Source organism: Vipera ursinii (genome assembly GCF_947247035.1).
Source record: "Vipera ursinii genome assembly, chromosome: 1".
Classification (NCBI taxonomy): Eukaryota; Metazoa; Chordata; class Lepidosauria; order Squamata; family Viperidae; genus Vipera; species Vipera ursinii.
The window spans coordinates 189905785-189920600 of NC_139512.1; the positions used below are offsets into that span (position 1 = coordinate 189905785).

Genomic DNA, 14816 nt, shown 5'->3' on the forward strand with positions numbered 1-14816 from the left:
TTTAATTTTTAAAAGGTCCACTGTGAAAGATTTACCAAGAGGGTCTATATTTAAAAGTATTTTAATATAATTTTTATACAACCTGTTTTATGAATGATTTTTTTGAATTATTAGCATATTTTTATAGAAACCCAATAAAGTATGTGAGTTTATTAACTAACAGATTCACCAAGTCATAAGGCTGTTTATATATTAAAATCAAGTCATTCAGTGTATTAGTGCTTTAAAACCCTGAAAATATTAAATCCATAAAGAAGAAGCTGAAGGGCTGAATACTACTGTAGTAATCACCTGTTAGTTGATTAGGGTTCTTTTTCCAAGCCAATTTGATCACTATGTAGGAGAATTAATTATTTCTCATAGCTCCTGTAAGAGTGGATACTAAGAAAAAATACATTATAATTAAAGATTGTTCAATGCTTCATTTGCAGAATGGCGCTAGTATATAAATATTCAACACCAATCAGTTTGCGCACACATTGGTCCATCCTGAATTCCCTAAGAAGGCAGACTAGAAAGGGCCACGTAGTACCACAGAGCAGAAACCTTCAATCCCTCAACCAGAACTCTGCTTTCTTCCATCCAGTCCTTTGAATCCAATGCAAGAGGAAACATTGGCATATTGCAGTGTCATGTTGCTCTTCCAACAATATTTTGGGTCCAGAAATCCTGTGTCTGTGGCGTAATTTGTCTAGCAATTATCCTAATTATGACAGAACCCCACATATATAAAGCATACACATGGAAAAAAGGGACTTGTGTCAGAACGGGATCCTTCTGTTTTTCCTCCCACTTGTGAATTTAGAGCCAGGTTCCAGTGCATCACATTGACATACAAAAATCAGGTTTCTTCAAGAGTGCCATTTGACACATTGTATCTTCCTCCTCTTCAGCAAATAAAAGCCAAAAAAGTAAAGAATTTAGTCAGGCAGATTCCTGTATGGCACTTGATGGCTTTATACCTGGTAACAATGAGGTACATAGGAATATATGCCTAAACTTCATTGCTGTTAACAAAATAGCACCATATTGTGAAATTAAGTACAATAGGGCAGTCATTATGTTCTCTTCATACAGACTTGGCAGCGGCTAACATTTGAGTGCAATTCTCCAGCCTTCAGTGTGGAAGATGTAGGTTTTCTGAAAATTGAAAACAAAAGTCACTGTCAGGGAGGAAAGGGCCAAAGGCAAGGTGAAATTTGTTGTTGCAGCCCAGACTTTTTCTGTGATCATTTCCACATGCTCTTTCTATGAGATTGTTGCCTGGAGCTGAGAAGAATTGAAGTCAAAACCACTAGGAGGGTGTGTGTGATTGCTTACTTTTGCCCTTGAGTACATAATTCTTCTAATTTCAGAGAATCTTTGGGCCATATTGAGTTTGGCAGAACGAGGCTACAATCCTGTATCCAGCTACCATTGAGCTCGGCATTTATTTACAGGTAGTCCTCAGATTACAACAGCATTAAGGTCTGGGATTGCTGTCTCTAAGTGATGTAGTCATAAAGCATGACATCACATGCCTGCATCATTTAGCAAAAAAATCCTAGTACTGCCAGTTGTTTTTATAACCCCAAAACACATGGATCAAGTAAGAAGCAGTGGGGATGCCATGGGGGAGTGGGGGAGTTGTGATCAGATGAGACCAAAATCGATGTCTTTGGAATCAACTCAACTCACTGTGTTACGAAAAGGAGGAATGCTCCCTGTGACCCAAGAACACCATCCCCACCATCAACATGGAGGTGGAAACATTATGTTTTGGGGGTGTTTTCCTGCTAAGGAGACAGGACAACTTCACCACATCAGAGAGATGACGGATGGGGCCATGCACCGTCAAATCTTGCGTGAGAACCTCCTTCCCTCAGCCAGGGCATTGAAAATGGGTCGTGGATGGGTATTCCAGCATGGCAATGACCCAAAACACACTGTCAAGGTGATAAAGGAGTGGCTCAGGAAGAAGCACATTAAGGTCCTGGAGTGGCCTAGCCAGTCTCCAGACCTTAATCCCATAGAAAATCTATGGAGGGAGCTGAAAGTTCGAGCTGCCAAACATCAGCCTCACATCAGCCAAACATCAACCTTAATGACTTGGAGAGGATCTGCAAAGAGGAGTGGGACAAAATCCCTCCTGAGATGTGTGCAAACCTGGTGGCCAACTACAGTACAAGAAACGTCTGATCTCTGTGATTGTCAACAAAGGTTTTGCCACCAAGTCATGTTTTGCGAAGGGGTCAAATACTTATTTCACTCATTAAAATGCAAATCAATTTATAACTTTTTTGAAATGCATTTTTCTGAATTTTTTTGTTTTTATTCTGTCTCTCACTGTTAAAATAAACCTACAATTAAAATGATAGACTGATCATTCCTTGTAGTGGGCAAATGTACAAAATCAGCAGAGGAGCTAATACTTTCCCCCCCCCACGGTATATGGTGTTCATGTTATTGCAGGATGCTACAACCATTTTAAATGCAAGCTGGTGCCAAGTGTCCAAATCCCAATCACATGATCATGGGGATGCTGCAATGGTCAGAACTTTGAGAATTGGTCATAAGTGCCGCTTGCTCAGCATTGTCACAACTTCAAATGGGCACCGAATGAATGGTTGGTAAGAGAGGACTACTTGTAATTAACTTGATTTATATTATTGCTCATATCACTAATGTGACTCTGGGAGGTGTGATTGATTTTCCAAATTGATACATACAAGTTGGGATTATTAGAAGGGTAAAATCAAATGAGCTTTTTTCCTTAACTGGATGGAAAGCAAACTCCCAAATTATAGGAACTGCCTATAAACATGGTGACCTTTTATCTCGCTGGTAGACATCACAGTGTCAACTCGCTCACATTAGCTCCTATGCTCTGTATATTCTTGGTAAGCAGGTAGAAACAGTAGCCAAATGAAGCCTGGAACAGAAAATATGTCCCCAAATAAGCAGCAGAAAAGACTGAGGAGACACTGTTTTATAGAGTAGATCTCCAATTTGTGGAATGTTGACTATAGTGCTCAAAACCACACTTGGTGGTCCAACTCAAAATTGGCCATTAGCCACTGTAACATGGGGACAGGTAAAAATATAAGGAAACAAACAAACAAAAAATAGATAAAACTTGCAAAGCAGCTTACTTTATCACATCCAGTCATAATTATGTTTGCTATGGAACATAGGATAAAAACGTCCCTTACCTTACAGCAGCTAACATAAGACACTTCCAACTTACTTGAACATTTCATTCCTCTCAATAGTGGCAAGCCAGAAGCTGTAGGCATTGGCATAATAATTGCAGGTGCCCTTTCCATGGCATTCAATGAAGGGTGCACTGCGGAACTCTTCAAGGCAGGAGCCCGGAGAGGCCAGTGCTTGCCCGGAGCCTTCTGCCCCTGCACTGGTGTGCTATCAAGAGACACAGAGTACACTCAATTACAGGGCCAAATGCTCTTTGTGCACATAATTTTAGAGGACTTCTAGTAAATATTTGTACGCTATAATTTTATGGCTGTCAACAGAACCTGAAGTGCACTGATTGGTATCAATGTGAATTGAAATAGGCTGCATAATCAAAAAAATTTTAAAATTTAATTTGAATATTGAGTATTGAAAAATGGTCTTTAATATCTGACTTTAAGCAATGGTTTACATTCAAGTCCCATATATATTTATTCAAAATGAAGGTCTGTTATATTTAAATTAATCCTACCCCTTAAAAATCATGTTTAGGTTATTCTTAAACAGAAGTGAGCATGTAATTGTAGTAGACTCCAAATAAAGTTAGTAAAATGTGATCACAAAACATCAATTAATTTCACTTTACACAAAATTAATCCAGAAAAACATGAGATGGTCATTAGGTACACATATATTGCTCTTAATATAACAATTGTTTTCTGAAATGTATGAATTTGAGGAACTAAAATACAGCACCTAATGAACTTAGGGAAGAAAGATTTTGCTGAAGTAGACAAGGATCTTGTCAAGATTTCATAGGAAAATGTCATAAAAATATAATTTGTGATACCAACTCTGTCTTTCTCATCTGTCTTTCTAAGATTATATTGAATTGATGGATGTTTTATTTTCAATATTGGTCTAGATCAGTTTCTGAATCTCAGTAACTTTAACTCATGCATCTTAGCATGATGGTTGGGGAATTCTGGGAATTGAAGTCCATACATGTTAACGCTGCTGTGGTTCAGAAATACTGCTTCAAAGATGTAGTGCTCGTCACAATGAAGTGCTTATTGCTGAAAAATACAGTGATTGCTGTTTTTTTTCTGCTGTGACTTCTGATATTGATGCCAAATGTTTAATTTCACACAAGGCTGAGAAACTCACTTATATGTCAGTAGAAAAAAGCATGGAAGAAACTAGTAGGATATATTAAAATTAAGCTGAAATAGAGTATGAAAAAGAATAGATATGCCCCATAACTTGCTAAAATTAAAGCAATATCTTACTGAGGAATATAAAATTTATCTATAAAGTAGTTGCAAGCTGCTGAAGTTAAAGAACTTTGACTGGACAAGATCATTAAATTCTAGGGAAAAAATGAGGGGGGAAGGGGGAAAAATATGGCTGATGTTTAAGCATTATCTGTTCCAGATATAATTTTAGATGGGGTCGGACAAACAATATCTATCTATTTTAAATATTGTCCTGCTTTCCACTGACCAAAAGAGATATACACTGAATGGGAGAAAAATAGGACAATACTTAGCTATACATTTTTATTTTTTAAGTATCCCAGAGGGATTTTTTCAGTTTGGAAATGATATCCCTGCTGTAGCAAACTGGCAGGATCTCCTTTAACAATGTTTGCTTCTCATGGAGAATGGATCATTCTAACTTCTCAAACTGTAATGGAAAAACAAGACTGCTGATGGAAACATCATTACCAAGTCAAAAAGGCCTACCAAATTCTGCCATAAATCCTATTAATTGAAGCTTTCCAAGAAGGCAACAATTTCTTCGGAACCTCTGCCGAATAAGTTAAATTCTGCTATTCTGCCTCCAAACTATGAGATGGAGAAGGCTTAGCAGAAAATGTACAACTGAAACTTAGATTAGCAGTTCTTTCCTGATTGGGATTCTCCAGTAATTCTGCCCCACTAATTCTAGGAGCTCTGGAAACCAAGAGTGTCAAAGCCAATGCGGTATCGCAAGGGACTTCAGACATGGAACATAAATTGGTACTTTAGCTTTCTGTTACAGGGTAAACAAATCCAGGATTGGGCTTCCTGTTAAAAGGAATGATGCTTTGGTCCTCATTTTGATTTTTATATTGAACCAGTCAGCTAGATTATTGTGAGATTCCATATTTATGGAGTACAGATGTTTTGTTTTTACATCCATGAGAGAATCTGTAAATTGACATAAATATCTAGAGAATTGAAGTCAAATCAAATGATATATGTTTTCATATATATTTTCTGATATACTGTGTGTTTTTCGCTATGAGTTATTTTTCCTCATTTAGATGAAGAGATACATTAGAGTTAGCATTGCCAGAAGGTACTCCTTACTGATGACCTCCAGATAAATGTCATAATTTTGATTTGGAAACATCTTTTACTAAATATTTGTTCATCATGTGAAATCAATATCACCCTGGTATTTCAGTTATTTTGGGGTACTAAAAAGAAAAAAAATCATTTGGGATATAGGAGCTTGAGAACTTCACTAAAGACTAGGCTGTTCTGACAAATTTCTGATATTTCAAAGGATGTTATGCTTATAAGGAGCCATGAATTCACTGCTTGGCTGGTGAGCAATTTTTTAACAGGAGAATTGGATGGATTTCTAAAGGACATATCTGTCTTTTGCTATTAGTCTTGAAGATTCAGTGTTCTGAACTCAAACTCCTCCTTTAGGCTGAATGATGGCAGTAGAGGCAAGAGTTGCTATCAAATATCTAGCACTGAACTGTGAAAAATACTATAAATTTATAATGTTGGGAGTACAATCTATTTTTGTAACATATTAATGTAACATATGACTGTTATGAAAAATACTGCCTATTCAAACTTCAACATTTGGTCAGATGATGCAGGGAACTAGACTACTAGGGGTTGGGATCCCTTGAAAAGTGCATAATGCTGGGAAACCTGGAAGGGAAGATGATCACTAGCAGCAAGATAAATGGACTCAACTATAATGGCAATGTTTGTAAGACCTGAAGGACCAGCCTGGGGCCAGATCCTCCTAAGGTCCATCTGCCTGGTTGCTCACAGTAAACATTGAGTTGATGGCACATGATGAACCATCAAAGGACTTAGGAAACCCATGTGTCGAGCAAAAACATCCGATGTTAGCAGAGACACTGCTCTAGCAACTTGCCAAGCACCTGAATTGTTTTCCATCTCAAGTTTGCTTTGTCCTGGTGAACCTTGCAGAGCCCTGCATATTTTGCAACACTTTTCAGAAACAGTTATGAAGGCCAAAATGATTCATGATTGTCTTCAAAAAGTTATTTCTTTTTTTTAAAATCAGTGAGCCTGAATCCAGTGAGGGAGACAAGTTCTTTGCCTTCTCTTCTGTTTCAATCTTAGTTTGGCTTCTAGGATGCTTGTGAGCCACCTTGGATTTCCTAGGAGATGGACTTTTGGTCTGGCAGAAATGGAAGGAGAGGAGAGACATTTGCAAACTTTAATGTTCTGGATCTGGAAAGGATTCAGAAACTGTTGTGTAGCTCTTTTATATTTATGTCTTAGTTCTGGAAATGTGCTTGGACTTTTTCTTTCTCTTATTGTTGTTTTCTGCAGCTACAGTGATAACTGAAAAAGCATTATTATTTTTGTTAGTTTGAGATAAGGCCAATGTGACAAACCTTAGTAGGAAGGGAGACCAACTAAGCAAAACAAAACATTAATGGAAAAAATAACTTTGGTAAGGGTTTTCTTTAGGGTTATAAATAAGGTTTATTCTTACACGACCCAACTGTTAGTGCTCACTAGCTCTGGGGAGTAAGGATGGTTTCTTTATCAGATAGAACCATCCTGTTGGTTCCAATGATGTTATTCATGAATTGGAAAATACTGCCCATGAGAGTCAGAAAAATGAAAATAGTTTTGACATTTAACATCTGGATATATTTCCAAATATGATGACCAATTATAATTTGGCCTTATGTATCTTTCAATAAGGGACGCAGTGGCTCAGTGGGTTAGGATGCTGAGCTTGTCGATCAGATGGTCGGCAGTTTGGCGGGTTGAATCCTGAGTGCCGCGTAGCAGAGTGAGCGCCTGTTACTCGTCCCAGCTTCTGCCAACCTAGCAGTTCGAAAGCATGTAAAAATGCAAGTAGAAAAATAGGGACCACTACGGTGGGAAGGTAACAGCGTTCCGTGCGCCTTTGGCGTCTAGTCATGCCGGCCACATGACCACGGAGACATCCTCGGAGAAGCGCTGGCTCTTCGGCTTTGAAATGGAGATGAGCACCAGCCCCTAGAGTCGGAAATGACTAGCACGCATGTGCGGGGGAATCTTTACCTTTACCTTTATCTTTCAATAAGCTTTGAAAGCATTTCTGTTCTCCCATATGACTTCAGAACCTAAAGCAACTTACTGTGCATATTTGCAGACCTTCCAGCATTCCATTAAGAACTACAATCTGGGGTGGAGCAGAAATGGTTCAAATGCTGGCCACAATTTTTCTCTGATTTCACACTTCCCCCTTCCCTGATTTTTAATTTTCCTCCATGATTTAATTTTCTTCCCTGATTGAAGAGTTCTTAGAAATAGAGAGCTTGCAGTTTTCTGTAAACCCCCAGCTGAACTAACTGAATATTGTAATATGAATTTGTCATCAACATAGCTGCTTTTGCTTTGTGACGTGAACTGGAACTCAGTGCACATTACCATCACAAAGGAGTAACCGATCCACAGAGAGTTCCATCCTTCTGGACATGGTGGGATTTGAACTGTTTGGCTGTGGATTGCTATCACCATAGAAGGAGCTTCACACACAGCACACCTAAGAAAGGGATAAGAGTTACAAGATTAGACCTTCTACTACTAAAAGCTCAACCTCCATTCTTACAAATAAGCAACTGCAAGGGCAGTTCTGCCAGGGCACATTCAGTCTGGCTCATCCTTTTCCATCCTAGTATCAACAGCACAGATCCATCCAGTATGAAAGTGGTATACCAATGAGTTTACAATCTTTAATATGAAGCATCTTGAGAAATAAACCATTGTACTGCAAATACAGGGCAGAAAAGTATGAGCCATTTCTGTAATTGTTACTAGCAGCTGACTTCCTCAGAAGATAGAGCATCCACTTGCTATCATAAAAGAAAAAAATACATCTGTAATATTTAGAAGTGATGCCAAATTAGATCTAAATAGCTGTCCTATAAATTTCTTTAAGGAATACAATGTTATAGAAGGTTGCAGAAATGGAATGCTTGCTCCTAGGGGTCCAGACTACACAGGCTAAGTAACACCTACCTAAGATTTTTGATGGAGAAACCTTTTTCCAAAAAGTAAAAAAAGATGAAGAAAATTCTCCAGGAAAGGAAGGAAACAAAGAAAGCCACAACAGACTTTCTGATATGAAATAAGAGCAAGGTAAAAGTTTGTTCTGTTCCTCTGTATAGACAGTTTTCAGGTCAAAGGACTATTAGGGCTGTGACCTCAAATAAATACAGGTAGTCCTTAACTTATAATTATTCGTTTAATGAACAAAGTTACAACAGCACTAAAAAGTGACTTATGACCATTTTTCACACTTACGACTATTGCAGCATCCTTGGTCACGTGATCAAAATTCTGACTCTTAGCAACTGGCATCTATTTATGACAGTTGCCGTGTCTCAGGATCATGTGATCAGTTCTGCGACCTTCTAACAAGCAAAGTCAATAGGGAAGCCAGATTTACTTAACAACTATGTTACTAGCTTAACAACTGCAATGATTCACTTACCAGATGTGGCAAGGAAGGTCATAAAATGGGGCAAAACTCACTTAACAAGTGTCTTGTTAGCAATGGAAATTTTGAGTTCAATTGTGGTCATGAGGAGTTTTCCTTAGGAATAAAAGACAGACCTTTCTAGAGTATCATCTTATGGAAAATGATTTCCCACTGATCAAGAGATAGAACTCCCTCTTCAACAACAACTGCCAATATTGTCCAAGAATTTTAAATACATGAGGTTTTAGAGCTGTCTGTTGGTGAGGGTTCCAATAGTTGAAGAAACACCTGGATTTGCCAGGAATTCTTCAGGTGACTCAAGTGCCTACCTGCTGATGAAAGGCCTGATGCTTTCTCCTGTTAGAGGAGCCATGCTCATTGGCATGGGCTCTGGGGTGGACAACCAATAAGAATAATCATTTCTTGAAGCAAAGTTGCAGACATTGTTAATATTGCAGAATAGGAAAGGCATTGTGCTGAATTTACGTAGACAGCTTCCAGCAGAGCCTGAAAAACCAAAAGTGAAAGGTTAATTTCCATCATTCTATATAATACTGAGATATGTATAAAGGGACAATTATATTGTATGGAAGGGCTAAACAAGAAATGTTCTTTATGTAGTTGTTGCAGCAGGGCTGAGTGCATGCAGGTATTTTCTCAAGCTGTAGTAACAGAAATAGCCAAATCTACATTGTGTAGATTTGTGCCCTGTTGATGGGATGTATTGCAGGTACCATGTTATTGATTTGGCCTGATATCTGCTAGGATTATTCTCTTCAACTTTGTTGGAGATTCAAAGTGTAAAAAGACTTCTGATTTTTTTCTTGTTCTGCAGAGTAAAAAGTGAGCAAAGTCGTACAAATGCCATTCCTTGCTGAACATAAAAAAGCAATGACACTCACAGGGACAGGGAAGAATAAAGGAATCCGATTCCTCCAAAGACTTATCAATGTTATGATACGTTCAAAAAGTATCCATTGAAGTCTTAGTGGCTCCTCTAAAAATATCCCAAATAGAAAATTCGTGTTGGAATGTGACTAAAGTTGACTATTAGTCTAAGCAGATAAGAAGTATTTTGCTCTGCTTATTAAGAGGCTGGTAGGTTTCAAGGATGCAGCGCTTCAGCCCCCTATTTTGCCCAGATGTATTTATTCTTTCCAAACTCATATGGCATTTTGAAATAGAACTAGCACTGATGATGTTACCTAATTTGGGTAATGAAACATTTGCAAGAAAATAACCAAGGTCAGAGAGCACCAAGGACCCCTCAAAGAGAACTAGACTTCTCTGAACGTTCAAGTAGCTGCAAGTCACGTTCCTGAGGATAAGGAGCGTTAGGACAGAAGGGCAGAAAGAAAAGTTCAGAGTGTAGTAAAATGTAGAATGAAGGATAGATTTGGTCTCCATACATTATCTGAATAAAATAAACACCACCAAGAGTTAGAAGTGGAGGGAAAATCCACACGGCCAAAGAGAATGCTGTGTTGAGCTGTAGCCATAAGCTTGAAGACCCGTAAACCTAATTAAAAATAAAAATCTCTGAACCTGACCTAGATTCAGAAACATCACTACCCTCAAGAAACATCATTATTTCAGATAGCCTGAAAAATAACCTTTGCTCAGCTTTGATAGGTATAAAATACACTATGCCTTGAACACTTTCCTTCAAGATACTGTCAGAGCGCCTGCCTGAAGCTTGATGATATACTTGTCCCACACTAGGGACGGCAAGTCACTTTCCAATTTTTCTGACCATCAGTTTATTTCAGACTATTTCTGCATCAGTTTCCATTAAAAAAAAGTCTACACAAACATTGACTTTTCCAAGCATGAACTGTTTTTACATGCAGTTCCCCTAACACAATGTCCTTTTGTGCTATTTCTTTTTCATACATGCTTTTGGGAATAATTTTCACTGATTTCACATTTTTTTATTTATTCTTACTTTAGAAGAATTTGAAAAGCTTGATGTTCGCTAATATGCACAGGTTATATACAGAACTAAGTTTATAGAAATATATGAACCAAATCAATTTCTCTGCCATACTTATGCAGCAATTGATGGTTGGAAAAACTTAGCATAAAATCCTGCTCTTTTAAATGTTAGATGGATTAATATAATAAATATTCATTTTATAGGATTCCTTCTGTGGTTGCTTACCCAAGTCCTGACCATGGGCCCGTTGATTGCCTTGTACATAAAGCAAGGAATATCCGTAGAACATGAGTCTTGTCCCAAATGGGCAGGAGGGCTCCTCTGTGGTTTGGCTGTGCCTGGTCACAAGGAAGCCATGAGCCACAGAGGCACTGCCCGGTGGACCCACCGTCCCTGGCATGCCTTCAGGACCAGGTGGACCAGGAAAGCCTCTCGGACCTACCAGAAACAATGATAAGAACACTGACATTGTGAAAAGAGAGCTGTGTCTCTAACTTCATTACATGACTTACTTTCAGTTATTATCAATGAAGTCCTAGTATATATTTTTTTACAAATCCTTAATTTTATAAATTCTCAATTTCATCTTGGAATATGATCTAATGCAAGTCCTAATAAGAATGTGTTTAAACAGAATAAAAGCTTTATTTAATTTCAGAGATGGAGAACAGGACTGGACCCAATAGTTAAAGCTTTACTTCATTACATTCATTTGGTCAGATGATGCTCCTGGGGATGAAGCCAAAACAGTCTCGACTGAAAATTTTATTATATGGAATTATGCTCAAGTACAGCTCAATCTCTGCCATTCTTTGCAGTCTTGGTTCTGCTTTAGCCAGCCCACATCTTCCACAGAGGACAGCGTTGTATAGCCAAGACCTCTGAGCACATTTGCAGGCATTCTGGCTGCCTTCCCTGGGTTGCCTCCAAGCAAAAGGTCTCCTTCAAAGTCAGAGCTTCAGAATAAACTTGTTTAAGGATTCAAATGGTACATTTATTTTGTGGTGGAGGTGTAGTGGGGGAGAATATTGGCTCTCAGAGCCAAAGACTGATATGGTTTAAAGACAAACCACCTCACCAATTTCTCGACAATTGTTTTCTCCTGAGAATTGACCTTTCCCTCAAGCTTATCATCTCAAACTACTCTTCACTGAATTTACTATGAGGCTATTAAACTGGCTACAGTAATATTTTTCAGACTTGCCTGGAGGACCCACAGGGCCTCTTTCTCCTTTCTGACCAGGTGTGCCATCAAATCCTGGTAGTCCTTGGGGGCCAGTCAAACCCGCAGGTCCTATTACACCTATTGAAATGAAAATGCACAGTCACAACTCACTTATAGTATTCCAGTCATGAAGAATAGGGATGAAGATGAATAACAAAATAACAGAGTAACAGAGTAACAGAGTTGGAAGGGACCTTGGAGGTCTTCTAGTCGAACCTCCTGCTCAAACAGGAGACCCTATACCATTATAGACAAGTGGCTGTCCAGACTCCTCTTCAAAGTCTCCAGTAACGGAGCACCCACAACTTTGGAAGGCAAGCTGCTTCACTGGTTAATTGTTCTCCCTGTTAGGAAGTTTCTCCTTAGTTCTAGGTTGCTAGCAATAGTAGAGCCTTCACTGGGGCAAATCACGGAAGCACAAGAGGCCCACTGTCAGGTTCTCAAATCCTTACTGTCTCCCTTCCATATATATATTCTTATGCTTTGCTTTTGGGCCTGCCATTTAGCTGCAGGGAGGGGGGATATTTGCTTTCGCTTGGGATAACTTTTGCTTTCTGCTTTCCTTCTTCCACCTCTATCACTTGAGAAAAGAATGTGTCTCCCTTATCAGGGAGATGGTTCCAGAGAAACAAAAGCTGGAGAAGACCTTGAGATGCCCGCCAACTGTACCAGTTACCCACTCATTGTGCCACCTGTGGATTGGCTGGATTTCAAATGGACGTTATGACTTTGGTGGGAGGAGGAAGATTGCTGCTTTAATTACACTGTTCAAGTGGGATTTTCCCTAGATCTTGCCTTGACTTCCCTTCTGTCACTAGCCCCTAATAAAAGTTTCCTTTTGAGACAATGCCTGTTTTTCAAGAGTTCTTCTTTCTTGGGTGGTTAGCTGATGTGGGTCCTTACACCTACATTCTTCTTTCATTCAATGCAACCTTATGCTTCATTTTCACTGGTGAGAATATCTAGAACTGAATACATGTCTTCTGCATTAGTATGTTTTGCAGACACATTCATGTTAAATTCCACAGCACTGGGGAATCTTAAGAGTTAAATCAGGTCATCTGAAATGGTTATAACTCCACTAGTCATGAAAGTCACTTTTAAAAATGGCCATCTGGATAATTTTCCAATATTGAGTTTTCTTCACCTGAGTACCAAAAGTGCACTTATTGGCAACATAGTAGTATGCATGAATAGAACCAGTGTAAGAGGATTTTAATTCCTGTGTGCAACATAGGAAAATTTTGGAAGTTTAGTTTGTTGCATTCGTGCTGCCTGGATAAGGTGGCTTGATCAACAGAAGTTATTAGGGTGTCCCTACGTTTGACAAATCGACTATTTTGTTGGAATGAAGTAATATAACATCATGGAAGCATTTTCTTCTTGCAGTTTCTGTTTCAGCATGCTGTATGAAGTTAAAGATAAACCACACTGTAAAAATTAAAGACATGTGAATCTGAAGAATTATCAAGTTATCATTTGCTTGGGAAGTAAAAATAAGATGCATATTAAAATATGAATTCTATACATTTTTTCCCAAGGAAAAAAAACCTGTATTTGGTCTATTTTATGCTAAAGTCTCATCAGTAACTATAATATTTGGAAACAGTAACTTGGTCATTGCTTATCACATTCTAACAAATTATGTTATTTTTCCTGTTCTCTGAGCTACGGTCCTCTATCATTCCCCCTTCACTACTGCAGGGGACGAGGATGAACAACATGGGAAAATATCATATAGCTTTCCACAGTGCAAAAATGGAACCTGGTGCCTTGTGGGCCAGAAAAATGTAAGCATGATCTTTCTACTTTCTACTTTTTTCTACCAAAGTATTACTGTTATTATGATGTCAAAAACATAGCATAACAAAACTGTCTTTACCATAAAAATATAACTTTATAACAATGCCCTGTTATAATCAAAGCAGCTATCCAATTTCCAAAGCCTATTAAAAAGCTCTGGATTTAGAGTAAAGTTGTATAAGACGTCTTGGCAGAGCAAGAGGTACTCCTGCCAATTACATCAAGAAGCAATTCTCAATCTTCATCCTTTTACCTTGTTGCCCTTTCGGTCCTGGAGAACCAGGAAATCCTTTGGGGCCAGCAGGGCCTAAAAGACCAGGTAGGCCTGGTTCACCTTTCTGAAGTTGAAAAGGGCCTGGAGGACCTGGCGGGCCTGGCAGACCTAGCATGGATAAAGCAAGAAGCACAGTAAGCCAACATCCACAGAAGCCAGACAATCAAAGGATCAGAAGGGATGTGGATATAAAAAAAGATATTGTATGGATTTCACCAAGTTATTTCAGCTCTTTGTCAATAACACAATTCTTTTCAAAATGGTCAAATCTGGAATAAAAAATGCCGTCACCACGTACCTTTAGTTCCAGTAAACCCTTGGTCACCTTGTACTCCCTTGGATCCAGGGAAACCTGAAGAACCTTTTAGGCCTGGAAATAAAGGAAATCTTCATTGCTACCAAGTGAAGCTGTTTCTTTATTTATTTTTAATTCTTCATTCATATCCAATGGTATCAACCCAGTCCCACTGATTCATCCTTATTTTTGAATACTTCTTGACTTTTTAATTCATTTTTATGTACCGCATTCATTCTTTTTAATCCTCTCATCATTATTTTTCTTCTTATTTGCTTAAGGTAAAAGGGTAAAGCTTCCTCCCCCCCCCGCGCCACAACTAATGAGATGAAGGCCTGAGAAATAGTATGTGGCAGTTTATCCCTCACAG

General features: G+C 38.6%; 1 protein-coding gene across 1 annotated transcript in view; it reads right to left on the reverse strand.

Annotated features, from left to right (window-relative positions):
* The window catches only part of COL4A1 (collagen type IV alpha 1 chain), a 154987-nt gene continuing 140171 nt past the window's right edge, over positions 1 to 14816 (reverse strand). Inside the window, exons 45-52 of the mRNA XM_083349205.1 lie at positions 14450 to 14521; positions 14131 to 14259; positions 12054 to 12152; positions 11075 to 11287; positions 9243 to 9420; positions 7860 to 7974; positions 3227 to 3399; positions 1 to 1140 (exon numbers count right to left, since the gene is read on the reverse strand). Coding sequence (XP_083205331.1) covers positions 1059 to 1140; positions 3227 to 3399; positions 7860 to 7974; positions 9243 to 9420; positions 11075 to 11287; positions 12054 to 12152; positions 14131 to 14259; positions 14450 to 14521 — 1061 coding nt within the window. The 3' untranslated portion in view covers positions 1 to 1058. The remainder of the gene's footprint in view (positions 1141 to 3226; positions 3400 to 7859; positions 7975 to 9242; positions 9421 to 11074; positions 11288 to 12053; positions 12153 to 14130; positions 14260 to 14449; positions 14522 to 14816) is intronic.